Consider the following 21,209-nt stretch of genomic DNA (forward strand, 5'->3'; position numbering starts at 1 on the left):
AACTTATATCTCAAGGTGGGTGGCGCATTTATGTTGTAGATGTCTATGGGCTCCAGTAACCACTTAACACTAGGTGGGCTGTGAGCTCGTCCACACATCTAAGCAATAAAAAATATATTGTTTGATACAATAAATTTTGCAACAATAAATCTGCTTAGAAACATTTTGTTTACAAGATGGAGTGTGCGTATCTTAATTATTTCCCCCTATGAAAATTTTAAGGTCAATCACACTATACGGTTCTATTCTGTAATACAGTTCTCGATCAATCGTTTGATTCATTCACTTGTCTATTTGTCAATGACCACATGGCGACATAGGGCCGATGCTCTAATTGAATTTAATGATACAAGTTTCTTATATTGACTGTTGCAACATTATTTTCGTAATAAAAAGCCTTGTTCCATTAGCATTTAAAAAAATTGAATCTGTAATCGAGCTTGCTATTAAGACTAATAAAATTGTACAATATGTGTCTTGCCCTGTTTATGAAATAACTAGTGTGGCGGGTAGCCATCATACAACGCAAGATAATTGACAGCTGCCTGAATCTCGCTTACGACATTTTCAAGATAAAGCGTATATATACAAGTTCCGACGAACAACAATCGGTCTATCCGATGATATGTAGGAGAAGTAAAATGTCCCTTAGAAATAAGGTGACACTCTACAAAACTTGCATACGCCCCGTCATGACCTATGCAAGTGTAGTGTTCGCTCACGCGGCCCGCACTCACTTAAAGACATTCCAAATCATTCAATCCCGTTTTTGCAGGATAGCCGTCGGAGCCCCGTGGTTCGTCAGGAACGTCGACCTCCATGACGACCTGGATTTAGAGTCCACCAGTAAGTATATGCAATCGGCGTCAATGCGCCACTTCGATAAAGCGGCACGACACGAGAACCCTCTCATCGTGGCCGCCGGTAACTACATTCCCGATCCTGCGGACAGAATGGAAAGCAGACGACGTCGCCCAAAACACGTCATCTCGGATCCTCCCGATCCACTAACGGTGCTTCTAGGTACTTCAAGCATCGGTCACCGTTCTCGTCGAACCCGTCGCTTGCGACGAAGGGCTCGACGAGTAAATTAACTCCCAGACACAGCCCACTGAGTTTCTCGCCGGATCTTCTCAGTGGGTCGCGTTTCCGATCCGGTGGTAGATTCTGCGAAGCACGGCTCTTGCTAGGGTCCGTGTTAGCAACGTCATCAGGTTTGAGCCCCGTGAGCTCACCTACAAAAGTTAGGGTTACGCTGACATAGCCTCTCAAGGCTCTCAGCTTAGGTAGGAAAAAAAAAAAAAAAAAACAACAATCGGACCGTCACCGTCGGTCTACCGAGCAATGTAATCCGCTCGGTGGAAGATCTTTCCTTTTGTCGTTAAGACTCTCAAAAACGTACAAAAAATAACATATTTTCATTAAATATTTTTTATAAATCATTGTGAATAAAATAAAAAGTAGTTTTATTTTTATTAATAAAAAAATCATAATAAAAAATGTATACCCGAATAATATTTTTTTTTATACCTCGAATAGAACTATAGAACTTAAAATTATTATTTTTATAATAAGGAGCTTCGTTTCTATCCGGTGTCCCACGACAACACACATTTTTTTATCTCTTGATATGCTCTTGATAACGCGTCTGTAAAATTTCATGTCGATTAATTGAAGTTAAGGCGTGAAAGCGTAACACACAAACTCACATTCGCGTTCGTAACATTAATGATTATTGATTCAAATTTTATCAACTTAGGAAACAGGCTAAATGGTTTGAAATTATGACGCTGACTAATGACGCTGTTTACTGACGCTGTTAACATGCTGTCAGCCATCAACATCGCCCACTTTAGGTACTACATAACATCCTTGTAATAGCCGAAGAATAGATCCAGGCAATTAGTACATCCCTATTGAATTAAATGAAAATATAAGCGGTTTTGTGAACTTTTTTGCGGGTTTCTTTTTTAATTTATTAATGCACAAAACAAATTACAGTCATTACAGTACATATTAGCTAAATCGTACAAGTAGTACATAGATCTAATCTGGATTGCAATCTAAATGGTATGTGCACTCCGCAAATCCATATTAATGTATATATTGAAAACAAAATTACAAATATTGATAACTAGTCATTGTTAAATAGGATATCCTTCACACATCTGACAAATCCCCTGAGTGTATGTTCAAAGATATCAAGGTCACCGTGACAATCATTATACCTACTGCCTGACCAATTTTACCACTTTACCATAGGGTTATATATTATTTTTATATATTGTCCGTAACGTAAATAGGTTTACCAAATGCGAATTGCGCGAAGCACTGCTCTTGCCAGGGTTAGTGCTAACAAATTCACTCAGGATGAATACGTAAGCTCAGGTACTTGTAAGCACGTAGCTAAGCCTTAGGCTACCCGCGAATAGGTAGGGGGGATTTCTTTTATTCTTCGATATAAAATATTCTTGGTTGTTCGTTAAATCTACTATCGGATCGGAATCGCGACCCACTAAGGTCCGATGAGAAATTCAATGGGCTGTGTCTGTGGGAATACATGGTAATTAGTACGATATTCGAATATCGACGAATAACATTTATGAGCGTACACCACGAAAACATTAACAGTGTTTATAATGACAATTAAAAACGTACTATTAAACAGCAAAATAGTATTAATTAATTATTAATCTATATAAAAAAATTGTATTACAATTTTGTGTATGTGTGTTATCCTTTTTATTTATATAGGGGAGAAACTTTAAATTTTTTATACCATTAACATCGCACTGGATTGGATCATGAATTGGAGAAGCAGTTGAACGTGGAAAAAATGTAGGGTATGCATTCCAGGGACCAAATACCAATACGAGGGTAAAAAGTAAAATACCTACTTTAATTAGAGACAACAGGAAAAACTTTACAATTATCTATAGCACTGGCGCAGGGCAGAAATACCTAAATGTAGAAAACTCATAAATGAGCACTAGGCACGATCCTTATTAGTGAGGGAAAGGACACAAGAAAATGAAGTAGGATTTTTTTTTATTGCTTAGATGGGTGGACAAGCTCACAGCCCACCTGATGTTAAGTGGTTACTGGAGCCCATAGACATCTACGACGTAAATGCGCCACCCACCTTGAGATATCAGTTCTAAGGTCTCAGTATAGTTACAACGGCTGCTCCGCCCTTCAAACCGAAACGCATTACTGCTTCACGGTAGAAATAAGCAGGGTGGTGGTACCTACCCGCGCGGACTCACAAGATGTCCTACCACCATTTATTACGCAAATTATAATTTTGCGGGTTTGATTTTTACTACACGATGTTATTCCTTCAACGTGGAAGTCAATCGTGAACATTTGTTGAGTACGTATTTCATTAGAAAAATTAATACTTAATACTTACTTGCCTTGCTCATCGATATGGCTTTGCTACTTAATAGTATTTGCGCGAAAATCGTCACAGTAACATGTATGATGACGTATCTTGACGTTCACTTAATAAGGAAACTCTCATCGCACTTTGCAATTGTCGCAATTACTCGTACGAACATGACCCACTGGATATAATGGTTGATTTTGTTTAAATTTAGACGAAGTCTGGAGTCCGGAGTTATGTACTGGGCTAGAGGAGCACTCGCGATGTTTTCATCTGTATGCTTAGTGCGAGTTTTTAAACGTTCTCGATAGTGTAAAAGTTAGCCCAATTTTTTATGCAGTTGGAACAGCGTCCCTATCGGCAAATGTAGGCAAACGATCCCATTCCATACAAATATGAGCCAACTTTTACGCTATCGAGAACGTTAAAAAACTCGCACTAAGCACACTGTATGCTTAGTGCGAGTTCTTAAACGTTCTCGATAGCGTAAAAGTTAGCCCAATTTTTTATGCAGTTGGAACAGCGTCCCTATCGGCAAATGTAGGCAAACGATCCCATTCCATACAAATATGAGCCAACTTTTACGCTATCGAGAACGTTAAAAAACTCGCACTAAGCACACTGTATGCTTAGTGCGAGTTCTTAAACGTTCTCGATAGCGTAAAAGTTAGCCCAATTTTTTATGCAGTTGGAACAGCGTCCCTATCGGCAAATGTAGGCAAACGATCCCATTCCATACAAATATGAGCCAACTTTTACGCTATCGAGAACGTTAAAAAACTCGCACTAAGCACACTGTATGCTTAGTGCGAGTTCTTAAACGTTCTCGATAGCGTAAAAGTTAGCCCAATTTTTTATGCAGTTGGAACAGCGTCCCTATCGGCAAATGTAGGCAAACGATCCCATTCCATACAAATATGAGTTAACTTTTACGCTATCGAGAACGTTAACTCTCACTGAGCACACTGAAGCCGATTCAAAGCGAGAAATAAATATAGCAATTGGCAGTTTGTTATTAACATTCCTCGTTTATGACAATGTCTATAATGTGCGTTTAGGGTTATAGTAATTGCATTAGCGCACAAGTGACCCGAATGCATTGCTGTAATATGATAAAATTAACGTGTCTGAAATATCAAGCGTGGAATGTGTGACTCATTCGATTATGCGTACAGTTTCATGTAATAAAGATGCGGAGTATAGCTAGGCAGTGGGTACTCAGAGGATATTCGTGGATTTTTACAGGTCGACGAACCTTGCTAGCGGAGATGGACAATGAGCCTACCGATGGTCAGCGATACTATTGCTTTATATTGACTGCTAATCGTTATTTGACTGTTGAGTACTGCCACACGTAAAATAAAAGTAGTTTTTAATTTATCTATATTGTTTGCTGGATGTTTTAATAACAAAAATATTTCACAGAAATCATAATTTAAATTCCACAGTTTCCTTGAGATGTAGTCGAAGTTTAAGTTCGAATTTAAAATCTAAGAATAATCATAATAGCGTTTGGCAGAGGAAGATTGAAGGAGTTGTATCTGTAAATTAATGCTGAAATTTTTCTAAAGTGCACTGATATTTAATGAGCATTTACGGGCAAGTGTCATCATTCTGCTTGGAAGTAATTTTCATTTATATTATCGAATAAAGGGAAGAACGTTGAAATTAAAATTAATTAAATTACAAAATCTAATTTTAGTGCTTAAGAGGTTTGGATCGTCATGTCATCTAGAAAAATAGTTAGTTATTTTAGTGGAAAATTTATGTATCGTCTTCAGGATCCGGGCTCCTTGTATGACGTCACCATCATACGAAAGATTCCGAATGGCAATTTAACTCAATCCTACTATCGATAAAATACTAACTAATACGGTGATATTAAATTTTGTTTCGTTTTTTAAATACTTCAGTTTTGCATGATGTTTGCATGAACGTGACACGCGCTATGGGCGCGCCGCCCACTGAAATTACTTTAAAGTTCAGTCTCGACGTCCACTCCGCGCGGTCCGCCTGTTTCCCGCCACAGCTGACATAACAAAAAAAAAGAAAATAGTTTGTGTTTCCAAACGAAAATAAGCAATACATAGTTTTATCAGTTTTTTTAAAGTGGGAATCGGTTATATTTGATACGTTTCGTTTTTCATACTTGTGTTTCGATTACATATTATGACGAGTGTTTGTGTTTTATTTGGATGAAAATAAAAATTCTCTTCAAAAGGTAATTTAATGTTTTTTTATTATTTCTTTGAATAACAAACACAACATGATTTTATAGCAACACATATATGTAGATATACCTAATATTTTTTATTGTTTTTCTCACCATTAACAAAATTTTGGCATTCGATCTAATGAATCCTTTTGCATATTGACTATTTCAAACGAAAAAGAAAATGAGTATACCATCGAATGGCATGTAAAACTTTTTTGAAACAAAACACAACGAGTTTATATTTAGGAACGGGAGGTGTAACTTTTCAGGCAGTGTGTACAAGCCTGTTTAGTTGATTATAAATAATATGGACGTCCTGTGCGCTCGTCGTCTGTGAATCGTAATTTTAAACGCTTAATCGACGCTTTGTTGAGAGATGTTAAACGGATAGAACGGCATGTATCTGAGGGATATTTATAGATTCACCGTCCTCGAAAAATTCATCTCAAACTAATCTAAAATTGTGAAGCGTCATTTAGTCATTTTTCTTTTGCAGGATGATTTTATTTTGTATTTTGCATTACATTATACAGGAGGTTCCAACGTAATAATGAATTTATATGAATGCCTTGCTAATGACAAAGATGATAATTGATTAATGATAATAGGCAACGATGATCCTGCGTGAAAGACCATATGTATAAGTGGGGAGTGAGCGGAAAAATGGTATATGGTAGAGGAGTATGGAAGGCGAAAACATGTTGTTTCGACCCTAGGTGACTGGGAGAAGGGCAGGAGAATGATAATGAACGCCTTGCTAACAAGCAGCTGATTGTGAGCATTTAAATAAACATCATCTTACCTGTGTGTCACAGTAGACAACCCATTCGTCGCGCATTGGAGTTTTCTCCTACCTATACTTATAGCCTTGAGGGGCTATTTCAGGGTCACCCTAACGCGTAGGTGAGCTCACGGGGCTCAAACCGGAAGTGTTGCTAACACACAATGATGCCGACTGCAGATACTTACTGACTGAGTCAAGCTCCAGGTCATCACGGAGATCCACGTTCCTTAGGAACCATGCGGCTTGGAGTAAATATCGACGTTCTAACCTGTTCCCTCGTTTCAACACTTTCAATCTAGTACCTCGGATTTATTTTGACATGTATTTTAAAAATAACACAAAGAAGACTTTGGTTATGCGCGGTGGTTTGATCATGTTTCATTGAAAGTCGTTATGACTTGACGAAAAAAAAAAAAAACTTTGAAACAATGAGATGTTTGATATAGATATGTAGGTGAAAGTTACAATGAAAATCTATTTTAGAGTTTTAGTATCTTTTGAAATAGAGGAATACTTTTCGGTTATTTATGTTACACAGACCTATTGTAGGTACACTTTATTAGTCTAGAGCTAAGATAATAAATAATGTTTCTTATGAAATACTTATTACAAATGTTCACGATTTACTTCCACGACGAAGGAATAACATCGTGTAATAAAAATTAAACCCATAAATTGTAATTTGCGTAATAACTGGTGGTAGGCCGTCTTGTGAGTGCGGGTAGGTACCACCGATCTGCCTATTTTTGGCTTGAAGTAGTAATGTATTCCGATTTGGAGGGTGGGGCAGCTGTTGTACTGTAGAACTGAGACAGAACTCATGTCTCAAGGTGGGTAGCGGGATTTTGCGTTGTTGATATCTAATTCCATTGACTCTTGACATAATATTACAGTAATAGCGTACAATAATAGTAATAATAGTTTTAAAATATGTAATCTATTAAGATATAAAAGTAATGTATGTATATAATTAATAATAAATTAATTAAATAATAAAATAGTTACAAATTGAAAAATAATAATCTTTAAAGTATTTTGGGTGTTCTACAATTAACAATCAACGTTCATAATCAATTCGAGCGTCCATGTAAACCAACCACTACATTACACTCACACGCACTTACACACATCGACACAACACAATCAGATTCAAACTTATTCTGCAAGTTATCATTCGACAAAGTTAATTTACCTATTTAACTGCCTTACCTTAGTTGGACTACCTCTGTTCATTAATTATGTTAACATTTTTTGGAAACATAATGTGTTTTTTTAATTGGCTCATGTTTGGGAAAACATCCTCTGTACCCTGTGTCTAGTTAAATGCTGTTGAAACATTGTTTATTAAATAAATAAATAAAAAGTGTTATTTTAGCAACTTTCAAATGTTTCTTTATACGATTGAACGGTTTAAGCGGTCTGTGTTAATTCGGTTAGTGAAACAGACAGTTAAAAACAGACAGATAATATTTCATTAATGGTATTTAATTGAAAATTTATTACCTCATTCTTGAGTCTAGTAGCTTTTGATAGAGCGGCGTGCATTCAACGCTGGAGCTAGCTTTTCCCACTGAGTTTCGCGCCGGATCTTCTCAGTGGCTCGCCATTCCGATCCGTTGGTAGATTCTGCGAAGCACTGCTCTTGCTGGGACTAGTTTTAGCAACGTCCTCTAGTTAGACCCCTCGAGGTCACGAGAATAGGTAGGGAAAAGCAAAAGAAGCTGGAGCAATTTTCGCGTGACATAAAGTAGGTGGTGTCACGACCCTCCCTATTTGTTCTGGTTTCTTCAATCACCACACGAGAACGGCTGAGAGTCAATCAATAAATTGAACTGTTTAGTTACTTTTCTTGCTGGTTCTAGTTAAAAGGCTAGCGCATATACATTTGCATCAGTTTATCTGAATCTGTCTCCTTATTTGGAACATTAAACTGTTGGTGAGTCGGAATTTTAGTCGCTTGCTAGACTTGTGTCCCCGTTATGATGCCAGATTGAGAAATAAGATCTGCAGATTCGTCAGTTCATGAATAATTATCGTTCATTATAAAGTGTACGTTTGATTGTGTTTTATTTAAATGTAAACAGTTTGATAAACCGAAAAGCAAACCTATTTAATTATTTATTAGAATATTTTGGTATGTATTATCTAAACGGATGAAGATTTCGAAGATAATTGTTTGTCGGAGAACCAAAGTCGACGACATAGCTCTCAAAGTTAGCAGGCTGAAGTGGCAATGGGCCGGTCACATCTGTCGAGCCAGCGACGCCAGGTGGGGAGAAAAGTCCTCGAATGGAGGCCACGGATGGGTACAAGGAGCGTGGGGCGTCCTCCAACCAGGTGGACTGACGACTTAGTGCGCACGGCGAGAAGTCGTTGGATTTTCGCTGGTGGTAGGACCTCTTGGGAGCCGCACGGGTAGGTACCACAACCCCGCCTATTTCCGCCGTGAAGCAGTAATGCGTTTCGGTTCGAAGGGTGGGGTAGCCGTTGTAACTATACTGAGATCTTAGAACTTATATCTCGAGGTGGGTGGCGCATTTACGTTTTAAATGTCTATGGGCTCCAGTAACCACTTAACACCAGGTGGGCTGTGAGCTCGTCCATCCATCTAAGCAATAAAAAAAATGCGGAAGCCGGAGGACCGCATTATGTGGAAGGCATTGGGGAAGGCCTATGTCCAGTAGTGGGCAGATAAAGGCTGATGATGATGATACGTTGATCACATTGCTTGTGACAAGCTCTAACAAAGCTTTTTATACAAGTAATATCTATTTCGGTTTTTGTTTTGACGTGTTTTATAAAAGTAATAACTTTTCTGATTTTTTTGTTTTATACTGACAAAATATAAATAATCTCTTGAACACAATCGGCACTCATGCCGCTTTGAAACAATCCACTGTTCTCGTCGAAGGCCATGATGAGTTCGACGTGCAACATAACCCACTGAGTTTCTAGCCGGATCTTCTCAGTGGTTTGTGATTCCGATACGGTGGTAGATTTTTTTTTATTGCCCTTGTATGCAGACGAGCATACGGCCCACCTGATGGTGAGTGGTTACCGTCGCCCATGGACTTCAGCAATGCCAGGGGCAGAGCCAAGCCGCTGCCTACAAAATTCCGCGAACCACTGTTCTTGCTAGGGCAGATGTTAGCTACCTACTCGCTAGGGCGAAGTCGGAGTAGGCTGTCTAGGATACCGGCGATTAGTTAAAAAAAATACTGAACCAATCATATACTGGACCTGTGCAAGAGAGCATTGACCTGGAAAGTGTCTGGCAAAAGGAAAAAAGGCCGTCCCAGAACAATTTGGCGTCGCTCGGTGGAGCAAAAGCTAGGCGTCTTGGGCTTGACGTGGCAGGAGCTAGAACAGACTGCCCAAGACCGATGTAAATGAAAGGACTTATTCGAGCCCTACACCCCAGCAGAGGGTAATAAGACAGAAAGAAGAAGAAGACATACTGGAAATATTATATTTGTGAACTTTAAATCGAATGAAATCTTTCATACTTGTAATTGTTGAATCAATTTTAAAATGTTGTTCGCTTTTATCTTTTTGTTATACGATACATATGCATAGCTTGATCAGAAACACGTCATTTCATATTGGATTGAAACACGTATGTTCGCCTACGTGCAGGCGCCAATACGTGGTACCATACACAGATAGCCGTCATCAAAAAGGATTACTTAAAAAGCACGTTCTTTATGAATTATATTAGTGTTTTGTTTTTTATTTATTCTTAACGCTTAGAGGACCACGGTCTATCTAGTGTAAAGAGATTACCGGAGCCCATAGACATTAGCAACGTAAATGACGTCACCGACCTTGAGACATGAGTTCTATAGTAGACACAACGGCTGCCCTGCACAAACAGAACGCATGGTGGTGGAAACAGATGCTGTGGTGGTACCGACTACCACTAAGCTTCACTTTGTATATTAAAGTGGATGTCGTTCTTTACGTTCTGAAGTCTATCGGCTTCGGTGACCATTGTGGCAGATAAGTCGTGAACGTATCCGCCTAAAAAAAGGAATAATTAAAAAAAAATCAATTTCTATGTTGTCTGTGACAGGCGACAGGAGAAAACATTAAATTTCATTGTGTTTATAATAATATGTAGATGAAAATATTAAACTTAAGAATTGGCTGTATGGCTTAGTTCTATTGCCTTTCTCTTCGAGAAAAACCCTACTGCTACTACTTAAATTCCATTGCATGCTAATCTAAGTTTATATGTACATACATATCGACTTTAAATAAATCGTGTAATATTTGAAACTTCTGTAATTACAATCAATTTGCATTGAATACACAGAATGTAATTAATTATGTAATTCATCGTTTGAAAGTCGTGTATAATATAGAACAGTTAGCTACGGGTCATTTAAATTTACGTCACATTAAACAATTTAAACGAAAATTTAATATGAATATGGGGAGCCATTCATTTTCATAGAATGAGATTTGAAAACATAATACTGGAAAATAATAATCGCTAGACGAATATTTATTTTACAATAAATAAATAAATCAATGTTATATTGAATGCTATTAAGTAAAAAGTTGTCATGCCTAGCATCGGAATACCGAAATTGCTCAAGTGAAAATAATTAATAAAATAAAAATAAAAACACGTCAGATTAAACCGTAAAAGTAATTTTAATTAAGACAATTAAAAGCCAGCCGTGAAGTTTATAAGATTTCGTTAATGTTGCTCATTTTAATTTTACATTTATATTAAAAGGAGAAGGCGGTAGTTTCGAACATATTATTCTTAGACGCGCGCTGCTTCATTGTTAATTAAAGTAAATTTTACTACATATTTCAAAGAGTCTGTAAAGTTAATTGAGAATTTTTTATATTAAAAGATGGGTGGAGCTCATGATCGGGCCACCTGGTGTTACGTGGTTATCTGAGACTTATATATAATATAAATGCCGCAATCCACCTTGACACATAGGCCCTAAGTATCAGCCTGGCTGCTCCACCTTTCACATTGGAATGCAGTACCGCTTCACGTCAGAAATGGGCAGGTTGGTGGCGTCTGTGGGAGGTCACAAGGAACCCTACAACTGGTTTCATAATTTGAATAAAAACTGTAAAAAAAGTAACCTAATGAGTGTCTACTCTAAATGTGACTAAAATTTTATCATCAAAAATCTAAAATACACAAGTTTTTGTTAACTTTGTTCCCAGCTTCCGTTAAGGAAAATAGGACGCACGTGGCTTATCATCTCATGTAAACAATCAAACTTTTGATGGTATCGCAAGCCAACATTCTTGCTCAATACGCTACGGAAGACCAGCAAATGGTTGAAAGGTTTTGTAACTGATTCGTGTGTGTTTTGTTAATTTGTTCAGCCAGTTACAGTCAGTTACGTACTATTTCAAAACCATATAGAGTTTAGGTTATGTAATGACTGCCACTCAAAAATCTCCTAAGAGCTGAACTGTGATATTTTCCTGTAAACGTTTTAAATAACTTTCTTAGCCGGGAGATGCGTGTAATGGCTTGTCGCAAGCTCGAATCCTACTATTCCTGTCTATTTATGCCATAAAGAAGACATGCATGCCACTTTCAAAAATGAGACAGCTGTTATATAGTACTTCGGAAAATGTGAAGCAAGATGGAATCAACCCTGTTTTTAATCAATGTGGTATTGTAGGTCCTCGATTTTTGACATTTATCATTTTAAGCCAAGCACGCTGCCCCACGCCTGGGTCCCTCCCCGCACAAAGCGGGTGGAGCCCGAAGCTCTTAGGCGGCCGGGTTACGGATGGGAACCCGGGTCCTGACCCCCAGCTCGGCGGCGGCGGATTTCTGCGTAGTGAGGAGAGCTTTGCCTCACTCTTACCGCCTCCGTCACGATTCACCCAGTCATCAAAGACGGGGTAAGCCGCCTCGTCGGTCCGTAGATCCCGCGTGGGGTTAGCCAACCGCCTCGACCACGTCTCGAGCAAGAACCGACGTTATCTATATCTATATCTATACTAATATTATAAAGAGGAAAGATTTGTTTGTTTGTTTGTTTCGAATAGGCTCCGAAACTACTGGACCGATTTGAAAAATTCTTTTTCCATTAGAAGCCGACATTGTCCCTAATGAACATAGGCTATTTTTTTTTAATTTTTTTTTATTTTTTTTTTTTGGTTTCATGTGTGTTTTAATGTTTCCGAAGCGAAGCGAGGGCGGGTCGCTAGTAATGGATAAAACACGATTGACCAGAAGACAATGTTTATAGAAACTATATACATTATGATTTATAACGTCCTTGTCTATTCGCGTTCCGTGACGTCATACTTCCAGCTCACGATGTACGAGCTGAATCGTGAAACCGTACTGAAATCTTTGGCAAGACGCCACAAAATAATGAACTAAAGCGGATGCGAAGGTCGCCCCGGATTTTTGGGATGACGTGCAGTTGATACTTTAATATGATCATGCTCTAAATTAATACCGGGCCCCCGGTGTGTGTTTTGGTCGGGGAATACAGACAAAATCGGATGACACGCGGCAATGAAGGCGGTGGGCGTTCAGTAAACATTTTATTGCTTTACATTGCGAGTTCACTTGAAAGAATGGAAACGTAAGGTTTTTTTAGTTATTTCTTTATTGCCCTAATAGGCAAACGAGTGTACGGCCCACCTGATGGTGTGTGGTTACCGTCGCCCATGGACTCCAGCGATATCAAGAGCAGAGCCAAGCCGCTGCGTACCGTTAACCGGTGTATGATATTATTGACGTATTCGTGAATGAATAAAGTGCACAAGTAAATTGGCGCTATTTTTTTTATAGAACAGCAACAGAGATCCATCTTGTCTGAAATCACCATATTAGTCGTATAAAAGTAAGGACATCACGCAAAAATAAAATTACAACCGATTCCAATAAAAATTTGCGGAACTAACCTATTTCATTTAAAATGGTTAAGATCCCGGAAAACGATATGAAATCTTTTAATGACAATTATCCGCGCATCGTTAGATGAAAACGAATTCTATAAATGTAGATCACGTTAAATAGTTCAACGACCGTCGTCGGTTTATTTATACGAGAAAAAAAAACCCAAATATTTATGTTTGGGTTGCTCGTTGCCTAGCAACGGGGCTGGGTTGAGTGGAACTTAACAGTTATTGATATCGATTACAAGATACAAGTACTTTGAATGTGTTTAATGCTCTGTATCGTTAGAGGCATTTTATTGGATGAGAAGCATTAGGCAGTCGGCGCACCGTGTAATCATGTTGTGTTTGATTTAATGTTTAACGAGAGGCCACTGAGATGTGTGACGTCAACACTTTCTGTCTTCGGATTGGCTAATTAGAAAACGAATTTGTAGTCCAGTTATGTTACAAGCATTCGTTGCGTATTGCGTTAGATTAATATAGTCAATATATTAAAAGGGTGGAAGTTATCGATTTTGAAAAATACGCACTTAACACTAAAAATATTTCCATAATTAAGCAATAACATCGATCGTGTATTAAAAATAAAGTCACAAATATTAAAATTGTCGTAATTATTTAATAGTTAATTGTGAATTGGCACGGGTAGGCGCGCAACTTTACTGCCCATCTAAGTATATCGTGAAACAGTCATGTCTTACCGTGTATTAAGAGTGGGGCAGAAAATACATAATATAACTGAGACTTCTATTTGAAAGTGACTTAAATGGGTAAGTAAAATATTCGGTTAACGAGCCGATTCTGAGCTACTAGATTTAAAACCAATTTTAGCTGCAACTAGGGTTGCCAGATTTTTTTTCAGGCTAAAGGGGCAAATGCGTAAATAGGCAAAAAAATACGGGAATTTAGTTTTTTACCCGGGACCAATAAACTATAAAATTGCATAGTGACATGTGGAAGTCAGTCGTGAACATTTGTTGAGTACGTATATCAGTAGAAAAATTGGTACCCGCCTGCGGGATTCGAACATCGGTGCATCGCTAGATACGAATGCACCAGACGTCTTATCCCTTAGGCCATGACGACTTCAAATACTATCTACTATTATTGTTAGATAAATTGGGACGAGTACCTACACACCTCTAGTCATACGTTTGTCAAGCGGTTACGTCGTTTTTAAATGATAAAGGGATCTATTAAGAGCATTAGCCGGTCAAAAGATAAGGTTCAGTAACTAAATACAGTAATATTAAGACAATGGACATGCGTTTCTTTTGTGAAATATTCATTCGTACGTGACAATTAGTTAGCTGGAGTATTGCTACCATATTGCTTACAGAACGTCTTTTTATTGTAATGCTCTCAATCGTGGTTTTATCTGGTATTTTTTTGTCTAAATCGATTTAATTGCTTAGTGGATGTGTCGAGTCGGTCACTAACCGATCTTTTTTTTTTCTGATTGAAAGATTACTGGTGGCCCGGAGGCCTTTCCAGTTTCACCAGGACAGGTGGGCGAAACTAACCGATCTTATAAAGTGGGTGTCGTAAAATGCAACTAAGAATTGACGAGGAGAAATAGCGGCTTTTTTTTCAATTGCCTATCTAGTTAATAGCAGCTGAGTTGGCATCATCGTTCTGCCTATTTATATCGAAAAATAATATTTGATTCGTTGTGCGGAAACAGCTGTATCGCAAAATTGACACTCGTAATCTCAAATGGCGCTAAGATATCTACGGTCATGTATATCTATAGTCTATAAGCGCTATGATATTTCTAAAAAAAATATTATGATAATGCGTGTAGCTTAAGTGCCTGTGATCATAGAATTGATGGCAAAGTCACTATTCGTTCAGTCATTAGAAAAACGTTTAATAGAACGACATGTTTCTTTCTCTTAACATACATTAGTCACTACGAATCAACCGCCCAAAGCACGTCATTACGGATCCTCCTGATCCATTAACGGTGCTTTTAGGCACCACAAGCACCGGTCACCGTCCTCGTCGAACCCGTCGCTTGCGACAAAGGGCTCGACGAGTGAATTAACCCACAGACACAGCCCACTGAGTTTCTCACCGGGTCTTCTCAGTGGGTCGCGTTTCCGATCCGGTGGTAGATTCTGCGAAGCACTGCTCTTGCTAGGGTCAGTGTTAGCAACTCTCCGGTTTGAGCCCCGTGAGCTCACCTACAAACGTTAGGGCGAAGCTGAAATAGCCTCTCAAGGCTATCAGCATAGGTAGGAAAAAAAAAACGAATCAACCCAACAACAATGTTTTATACATTAATCGTAGTTCTTAGTCTTAATCATTTTAAATAGGTTGTATTTATTAAAGAAAAAAAGAATTGTCTAGTCTAACAACGTATTTATAACAACTAGATTCAATAGCTCTTAATAAAGCGGAGTTGCTTGTGCATTTCGATTACATACATCACCGACTGATTTATATTGAATCCAGACCAACCCTGGACGCGTAATAAATTACCGAGTGAATCGTCAGAAGCGGTGGCGAGGAAAAAAGAAATTTTAGATCATGAACAACGCATACGCCCTTGATCTTATTTTATCTTAGAACTACTGAGACTCAACGTATCGCAGATACATTCGCGAGATATGATACCATTGTACTTATGGATACAAACAGAATTTCAGAAGTTGTTGAAATCGTTAATATTTAGAACTTGCTTAGTATTTTTTTCAGTATTTTCTATCTATCTATATAAAACATTTATTATTTTTGATGGTGAAAAAATGTTTGGTTATAGTTCTAGCTATTTTTTAAAATGTTATATGTTTATTTTCTACTGTTGGTTTCCCAAATAAATAAATATTTTTTTTATTGAAAATCCGACTTCAACGTTGTGATACACCAATTAATAAATCTTAACCAAATAATGTCCTGTAAAGGTGGTAACCATAATAGAGCACAAGGTATTAGACAGATGCTAGAATTTTCTTCCGATAGCACAGGCAGGCTTAGAAGCCCTGGTAATCATATTCGTCGAACGTTTCAATGTGATCTAGTTCATGCAATGTTTCTCGTTGGATCTTCTCAGCGAGTCCCGATTCGATCTGATAGTGCTTTCGTGAAGCAGTTGTCTTTGAGCTATTAAGTCTCCTTCGAAGACGCTTAGGTAGCTGTTAGCAAATCAAACCCTTCCTAGATGACCTCGTCCTCGGCTATCCTGGTGTAACTCAAAAGGAGTCCATCCTGGCAACCAGTGTCAAAGAAGCTTTCTGCTTAAAAAATAATTGTACCCATCGGTTCTTGAATAACTTCACCCATTCAGTAGAACATCTTCCCTTTGTCGCATACTCCCTAAACGAGAACACCAATGCGGTTTTAAAACGACGGCGAAACCGGTGAATATAAAAAAAACAGCAGATCATAGAGCCTCTTTTTTCAGTCGGTTAATAATATTATGCTACAAAAAAGATACTGTAGTTTTTATTTTGTTAAACCATAGAAATGTATCAGAAGGTCCGGAGATTCAAAATTCGTTAATTGCCGTTATGATACATTCAAATAATCAAATGTTAAGACTACTGTTTGACTTGCCTTTTGAATGAAATGGGGATTTTTTAATTCTCGTATCTGCTATGTAAACGATCAGCTTGTACGATATTTTAGAATAAAAGTAGTAAATTATAATATAGTAAATCATGACTTTTTTTATTTCAAAGAAACTATAAAAAGTACATTCTGATCCACAAGGCCCCGGGGGGATTCGAACCCCCGATCTCCTGTTTACTAGACAGGCGCTTTAACCAACTAAGCCACGGCGCCTTATGTAACTATCGAAAATTTAGCAATACATACTTTATACGGAAATTTTTGTTCACAAGGCCTACATACATAGATAAATAGGCAATTTAAAGACAGATCATTCAAGTATCCTCAATTTGTGCGCTGAGTGTTTATTTTTTTAGCTTTTGACGAGCTTTTTGTAGTCATGTCTTTTTATTTATTACAGTTCATGTAAAATTTACATTGGCGGACTTAATGCCTAAGGTATTCTCTACCAGTCAACCAAAGGTAGTGCAGAGTAAATAGTGGTAGGTGCAATGAAATTTATATTAAGTTACGAATACATACACAAAAAAGTATATGTATACATATATACACAATCACAATCACAATCACATATATACATACACACATACATATAATAGTTTATACAGTATTAAAAGGATTTTTGTTGAAATTATCTTTTTCTCGAATAATCATTTTTTTTACTTCAACAACCAAACAAAAGAGAAAAGTGAAAATGTATTTTAAATCGTAAGGCGTCAGTGATTTTGGTCGAATTTGTATCATTCGGCGAACCAGTATGTATTAATCTGTGCGTTATTAATATTAACTGTACATGCCGATAGAAAAGTATATGTAGCTACATTGTTAAAATAATATAAATCGATTGGTTGAAAATAATAGGAAGAAATAATAACTTATTTTTATAATTGAGGATATCTGGACATTTTCAATGAAATCAATTGTCCATTTCATATGTTTGATACTTCCGTTAATAACTAGCTTAAAAATATTCTTAGACAAAAATAAAATCCCTGTGGCGGGTTTTTTTCATTGTATCATACATTTTCCAGGCAAATTTCTGGCTTCTTCTTTCGGTCGCGATACCAAACCAAAAATATATTTTTATGATTTACAACTCCTGGTGAGTTTTTAGAGTCATTTACATATATACATACTGTATCTAAGCAATAAAGAAAACGTATCTAATGTGAATTCTACGACTGGATCGAAAAAGAACAACAGTCCTTTGAATAAGTGGCAAAGTAATCCAACGGCCTTGTGCTTTCATTGCTATTTCAACTGAAGTCATCGTGGCCTAAGATATAAGACGGCTGGTGTATCCGTACTGAGCGATGCGACTGTGCCGGTGTTCGAATCCCGCAGGCAGGTTCAATTTTTTCTAATGAAATACGTACTTAACAAATGTTCACAACTGACTTCCACGGTGAAGGAATAACATCGTGTAATAAAAATCAAACCCGCAAAAATTTTAATTTGCGTAACTAGTGGTGGTAGGGCATTATGTGAGCTTACACTTGTGGGTACCACCAGCCTGCTTATTTTTGCATTATTGAAGCAATAATGCGTTTCGGTTTGAAAGGTGGAAGCCGTAATATAAAAAAAAAAACTGGGACTTTAAAACTCATGTCTCAAGATGGTTGACGCCATTTACTTTATTGATGTTTATAGGTTCCGGTAACCACTTAAGACCAAATGGTTCGTGAGTGCATCCACCATTCTTAGCAATAAATAAACAAAAATGTTTTTTTTTTTTCATCAAATATAATAAAGTGACATACATAATAATAATGGAAATGAATAGTGAAGGGCTAATAGTCCTCATACCCATGTAGGTATAATAATTAACTTTATTAAGTGAATCGTTGCTTGAGAAACTTGCCTTGACAGTTTTGAACTTGTAAACTGGTTGTAATTGAAGGTATTGTCGAATCAACATGTTGGAAATACGTACAGAGAGTTCCTTTTGTTGTTTGGGCCCTAACTAAACTAACTAATCTTAAATAAATAATAAACTATTTACTAAACCTAACCTGCATTCTTTTCCAAATTCAAAATGAATGCCTATTTCGTCGAAGTAAGCTCTGGGTATAGCTGAAGAATTAAAATAAAAAATGACATGCACCGCGTTTAATAATGAGGCCATAGTCGTCATTTCTATCTGTAAAAATCTATTTCTTTGTATTCTTAGAGCGCTTTAAAAAATTAATGTTGCCTCTAATTTTTTTCTTCTTCTTTTAAAAATAAACGCGTGTCCAACCAGCATGTACCTATTTTATTATAGAAGTACTGGCGACCCGTCCTCGCTTCGCTTCGGGAAATGTAATTTATTATTAATCTTGTTCGATTTTCTCTCTTCAACTTTCATAATATCGCGCATTCAATTGTTTATAGTCATAACTGTTTTGAATTTAAATATGCTTGGGACTGAGAAAAGGATAAATTTTAGGACTCACTCCGTAGCTCGTTGATGCACTTTTCTATTTTCTCACTGGCGAGAGTTATATGTGCTGAGTGATCAACAAATTACAATTTTATCGTTTTTGCACCGGTGTTTTAGTTTTTTTTCACTCACTTCGCGTCGTTTTCACACGCGTAGTATTTATTATAGTGTGAACAGATTGCGTGGATCCCATCAATAACTATTCAAATATTTGTCGAAATGATGGTGGATTGTGGATGCATGTGTAAAAGACAAAGTTTAACTACTATTTATTTTTTATATAAGGTTCAATTTGTTACCACCAAATGTGTGTTAGAAATAAATTATCAAATTTTCTTGTATTTATTCACTATTTTAACTATTTTCGCGATAACGGCTAACACATATGCTGTCGCGGGCTTTTTTGTAGGACTACATATTTAAGATTTTCTGCGTACTACATAATAGCTCGCAGATGGCAGATTTTTTCCTAATTATTGACACTAATTATCGTTATATTTTTGATAATTCACACAATATATTTATAAATTATAGCCTATGTTTTATTCTGATGTTTAAGCTATATTATTGTAAAGCTTTATCAAAATCTATCCAACAGTTTTTGCGTGAAAGAGTAACAAACAAATATTCATACATTCTTACAAACTCTCACTTTTATAATATTAGCAGGATTAGTTCCAAACCGGACGCTCACTCTGTAAGAATTCAATCAAAGTTAAAATCCAAACGTAAATGCGAACACAATCATTGTTTGTTTTTTTTTCATTTGGCATCGTTCCAGTTTGTGACAGCGTGTGTTTTTCGATTACAGAATCGGAAACGCAAGCTCCTGTGCCGAGTTACTCACGACTCGAACGAGAAACGACCACGAAACCGACCCGTGCGTGGTGCGAGGTGAAAGACCGCGGACGATCGAGACGTCCTCCCGAACACTCCCGAAGGCGACGCCACCGCGATGGCGTCCGCCGACACATCGACCGCCAGCAGCCAGATCTCCGCATTGCCAGTCGAAGAACACAAGCGTATCGTCGACGAGTCGCTCCTCACCAAAATGAAGAGCCTCGTCGAAAGGATAAGGCTGGAGAACACGACCTTGAAGAAGTCGCTCGACATCGAGCGGAGCGAAGTCAGAGCACTTAAAGCCCGTTATGACAGCGCTCTCAGGAATCTAAAGACTGAACACAGGAAGCGAGAAGAGTTCTTAGAAAAACAGTTGAGAACCATCGCTAGGCCCCACAAACAGACGGACGATGCACAGTCCGCTTGTGGCAGACTCACAGACGTCAAAAGATTAACAACAGAGGTTCAGTCTTTAAAAGCAGCTTATAAGGGTCTTCAAGAAAAACTTAAGGTAATTTTTTTACAAATTTGGTTACTATAAAATTATATGCAACTCAATTTTTAACCCAAAAGCCCAATATCCGTTAGCATAGATTAAATCTTATTGGCAGAAGCAAGCTCTTATCGCACAAACCGAATTTGACTTGTCTCTGCATACCCGTCGGGACTGCATTACTCTATGGTTCTGGACGATAATATGAGATACCTAATGGTTTGCAATATGAGGCAAAGAGAGCTCTTTTTGCTCCTCGTATGGTTACACCACTGCCGAGTCGGCGAGGAATTAGCCAGGCTTCAGCTACCGTAACTGTTTCGGCCCCCTCAATGTCAATATAGGTATTGGCGGAGAGGCCCAACCTCGCCTTGCGCATTCTAATTGTGGTAAAGAGCTATCAAAGACAACCCTGGTTTGAAAGCAGCAGGATATTCCGGAGATACATGTGACAACCGCTTAGGCAGGCTTCTAATTTTAGTTTGTTCTCAATAATAATTTGAATAATATTATTATAAAACTCTTATGATCTAATCGAAATTCTGTTAAATGTTTTTAACTGTTTAGTGTTATTCGGTGTACAAAACGGCT

The 21,209-nt window shown here is 37.6% G+C and overlaps 1 protein-coding gene and 1 non-coding gene across 5 annotated transcripts in view; one reads left to right on the top strand and one right to left on the bottom strand.

Annotated features, from left to right (window-relative positions):
* Window positions 1-5,371: 5,371 nt before the first annotated feature.
* The window catches only part of Pif1A (PFTAIRE-interacting factor 1A), a 162,880-nt gene continuing 147,042 nt past the window's right edge, over window positions 5,372-21,209 (top strand). For 3 of the 4 annotated variants that reach the window (XM_089737226.1, XM_089737221.1, XM_089737222.1), the window contains exons 1-2: window positions 5,372-5,606; window positions 20,097-20,636. In XM_089737226.1, coding sequence (XP_089593352.1) covers window positions 20,241-20,636 — 396 coding nt within the window. In that variant the 5' untranslated portion in view covers window positions 5,372-5,606; window positions 20,097-20,240. The remainder of the gene's footprint in view (window positions 5,607-20,096; window positions 20,637-21,209) is intronic. The other variant, XM_089737220.1, reaches the window with a different exon arrangement.
* On the bottom strand, window positions 17,003-17,076 carry TRNAT-AGU (transfer RNA threonine (anticodon AGU)). Its single transcript has one exon. It is a non-coding gene; the product is annotated as a tRNA-Thr (tRNA).

This window comes from Bombyx mandarina, chromosome 23, assembly GCF_030267445.1.
Source record: "Bombyx mandarina strain Sakado chromosome 23, ASM3026744v2".
NCBI classification, from domain to species: domain Eukaryota; kingdom Metazoa; phylum Arthropoda; class Insecta; order Lepidoptera; family Bombycidae; genus Bombyx; species Bombyx mandarina.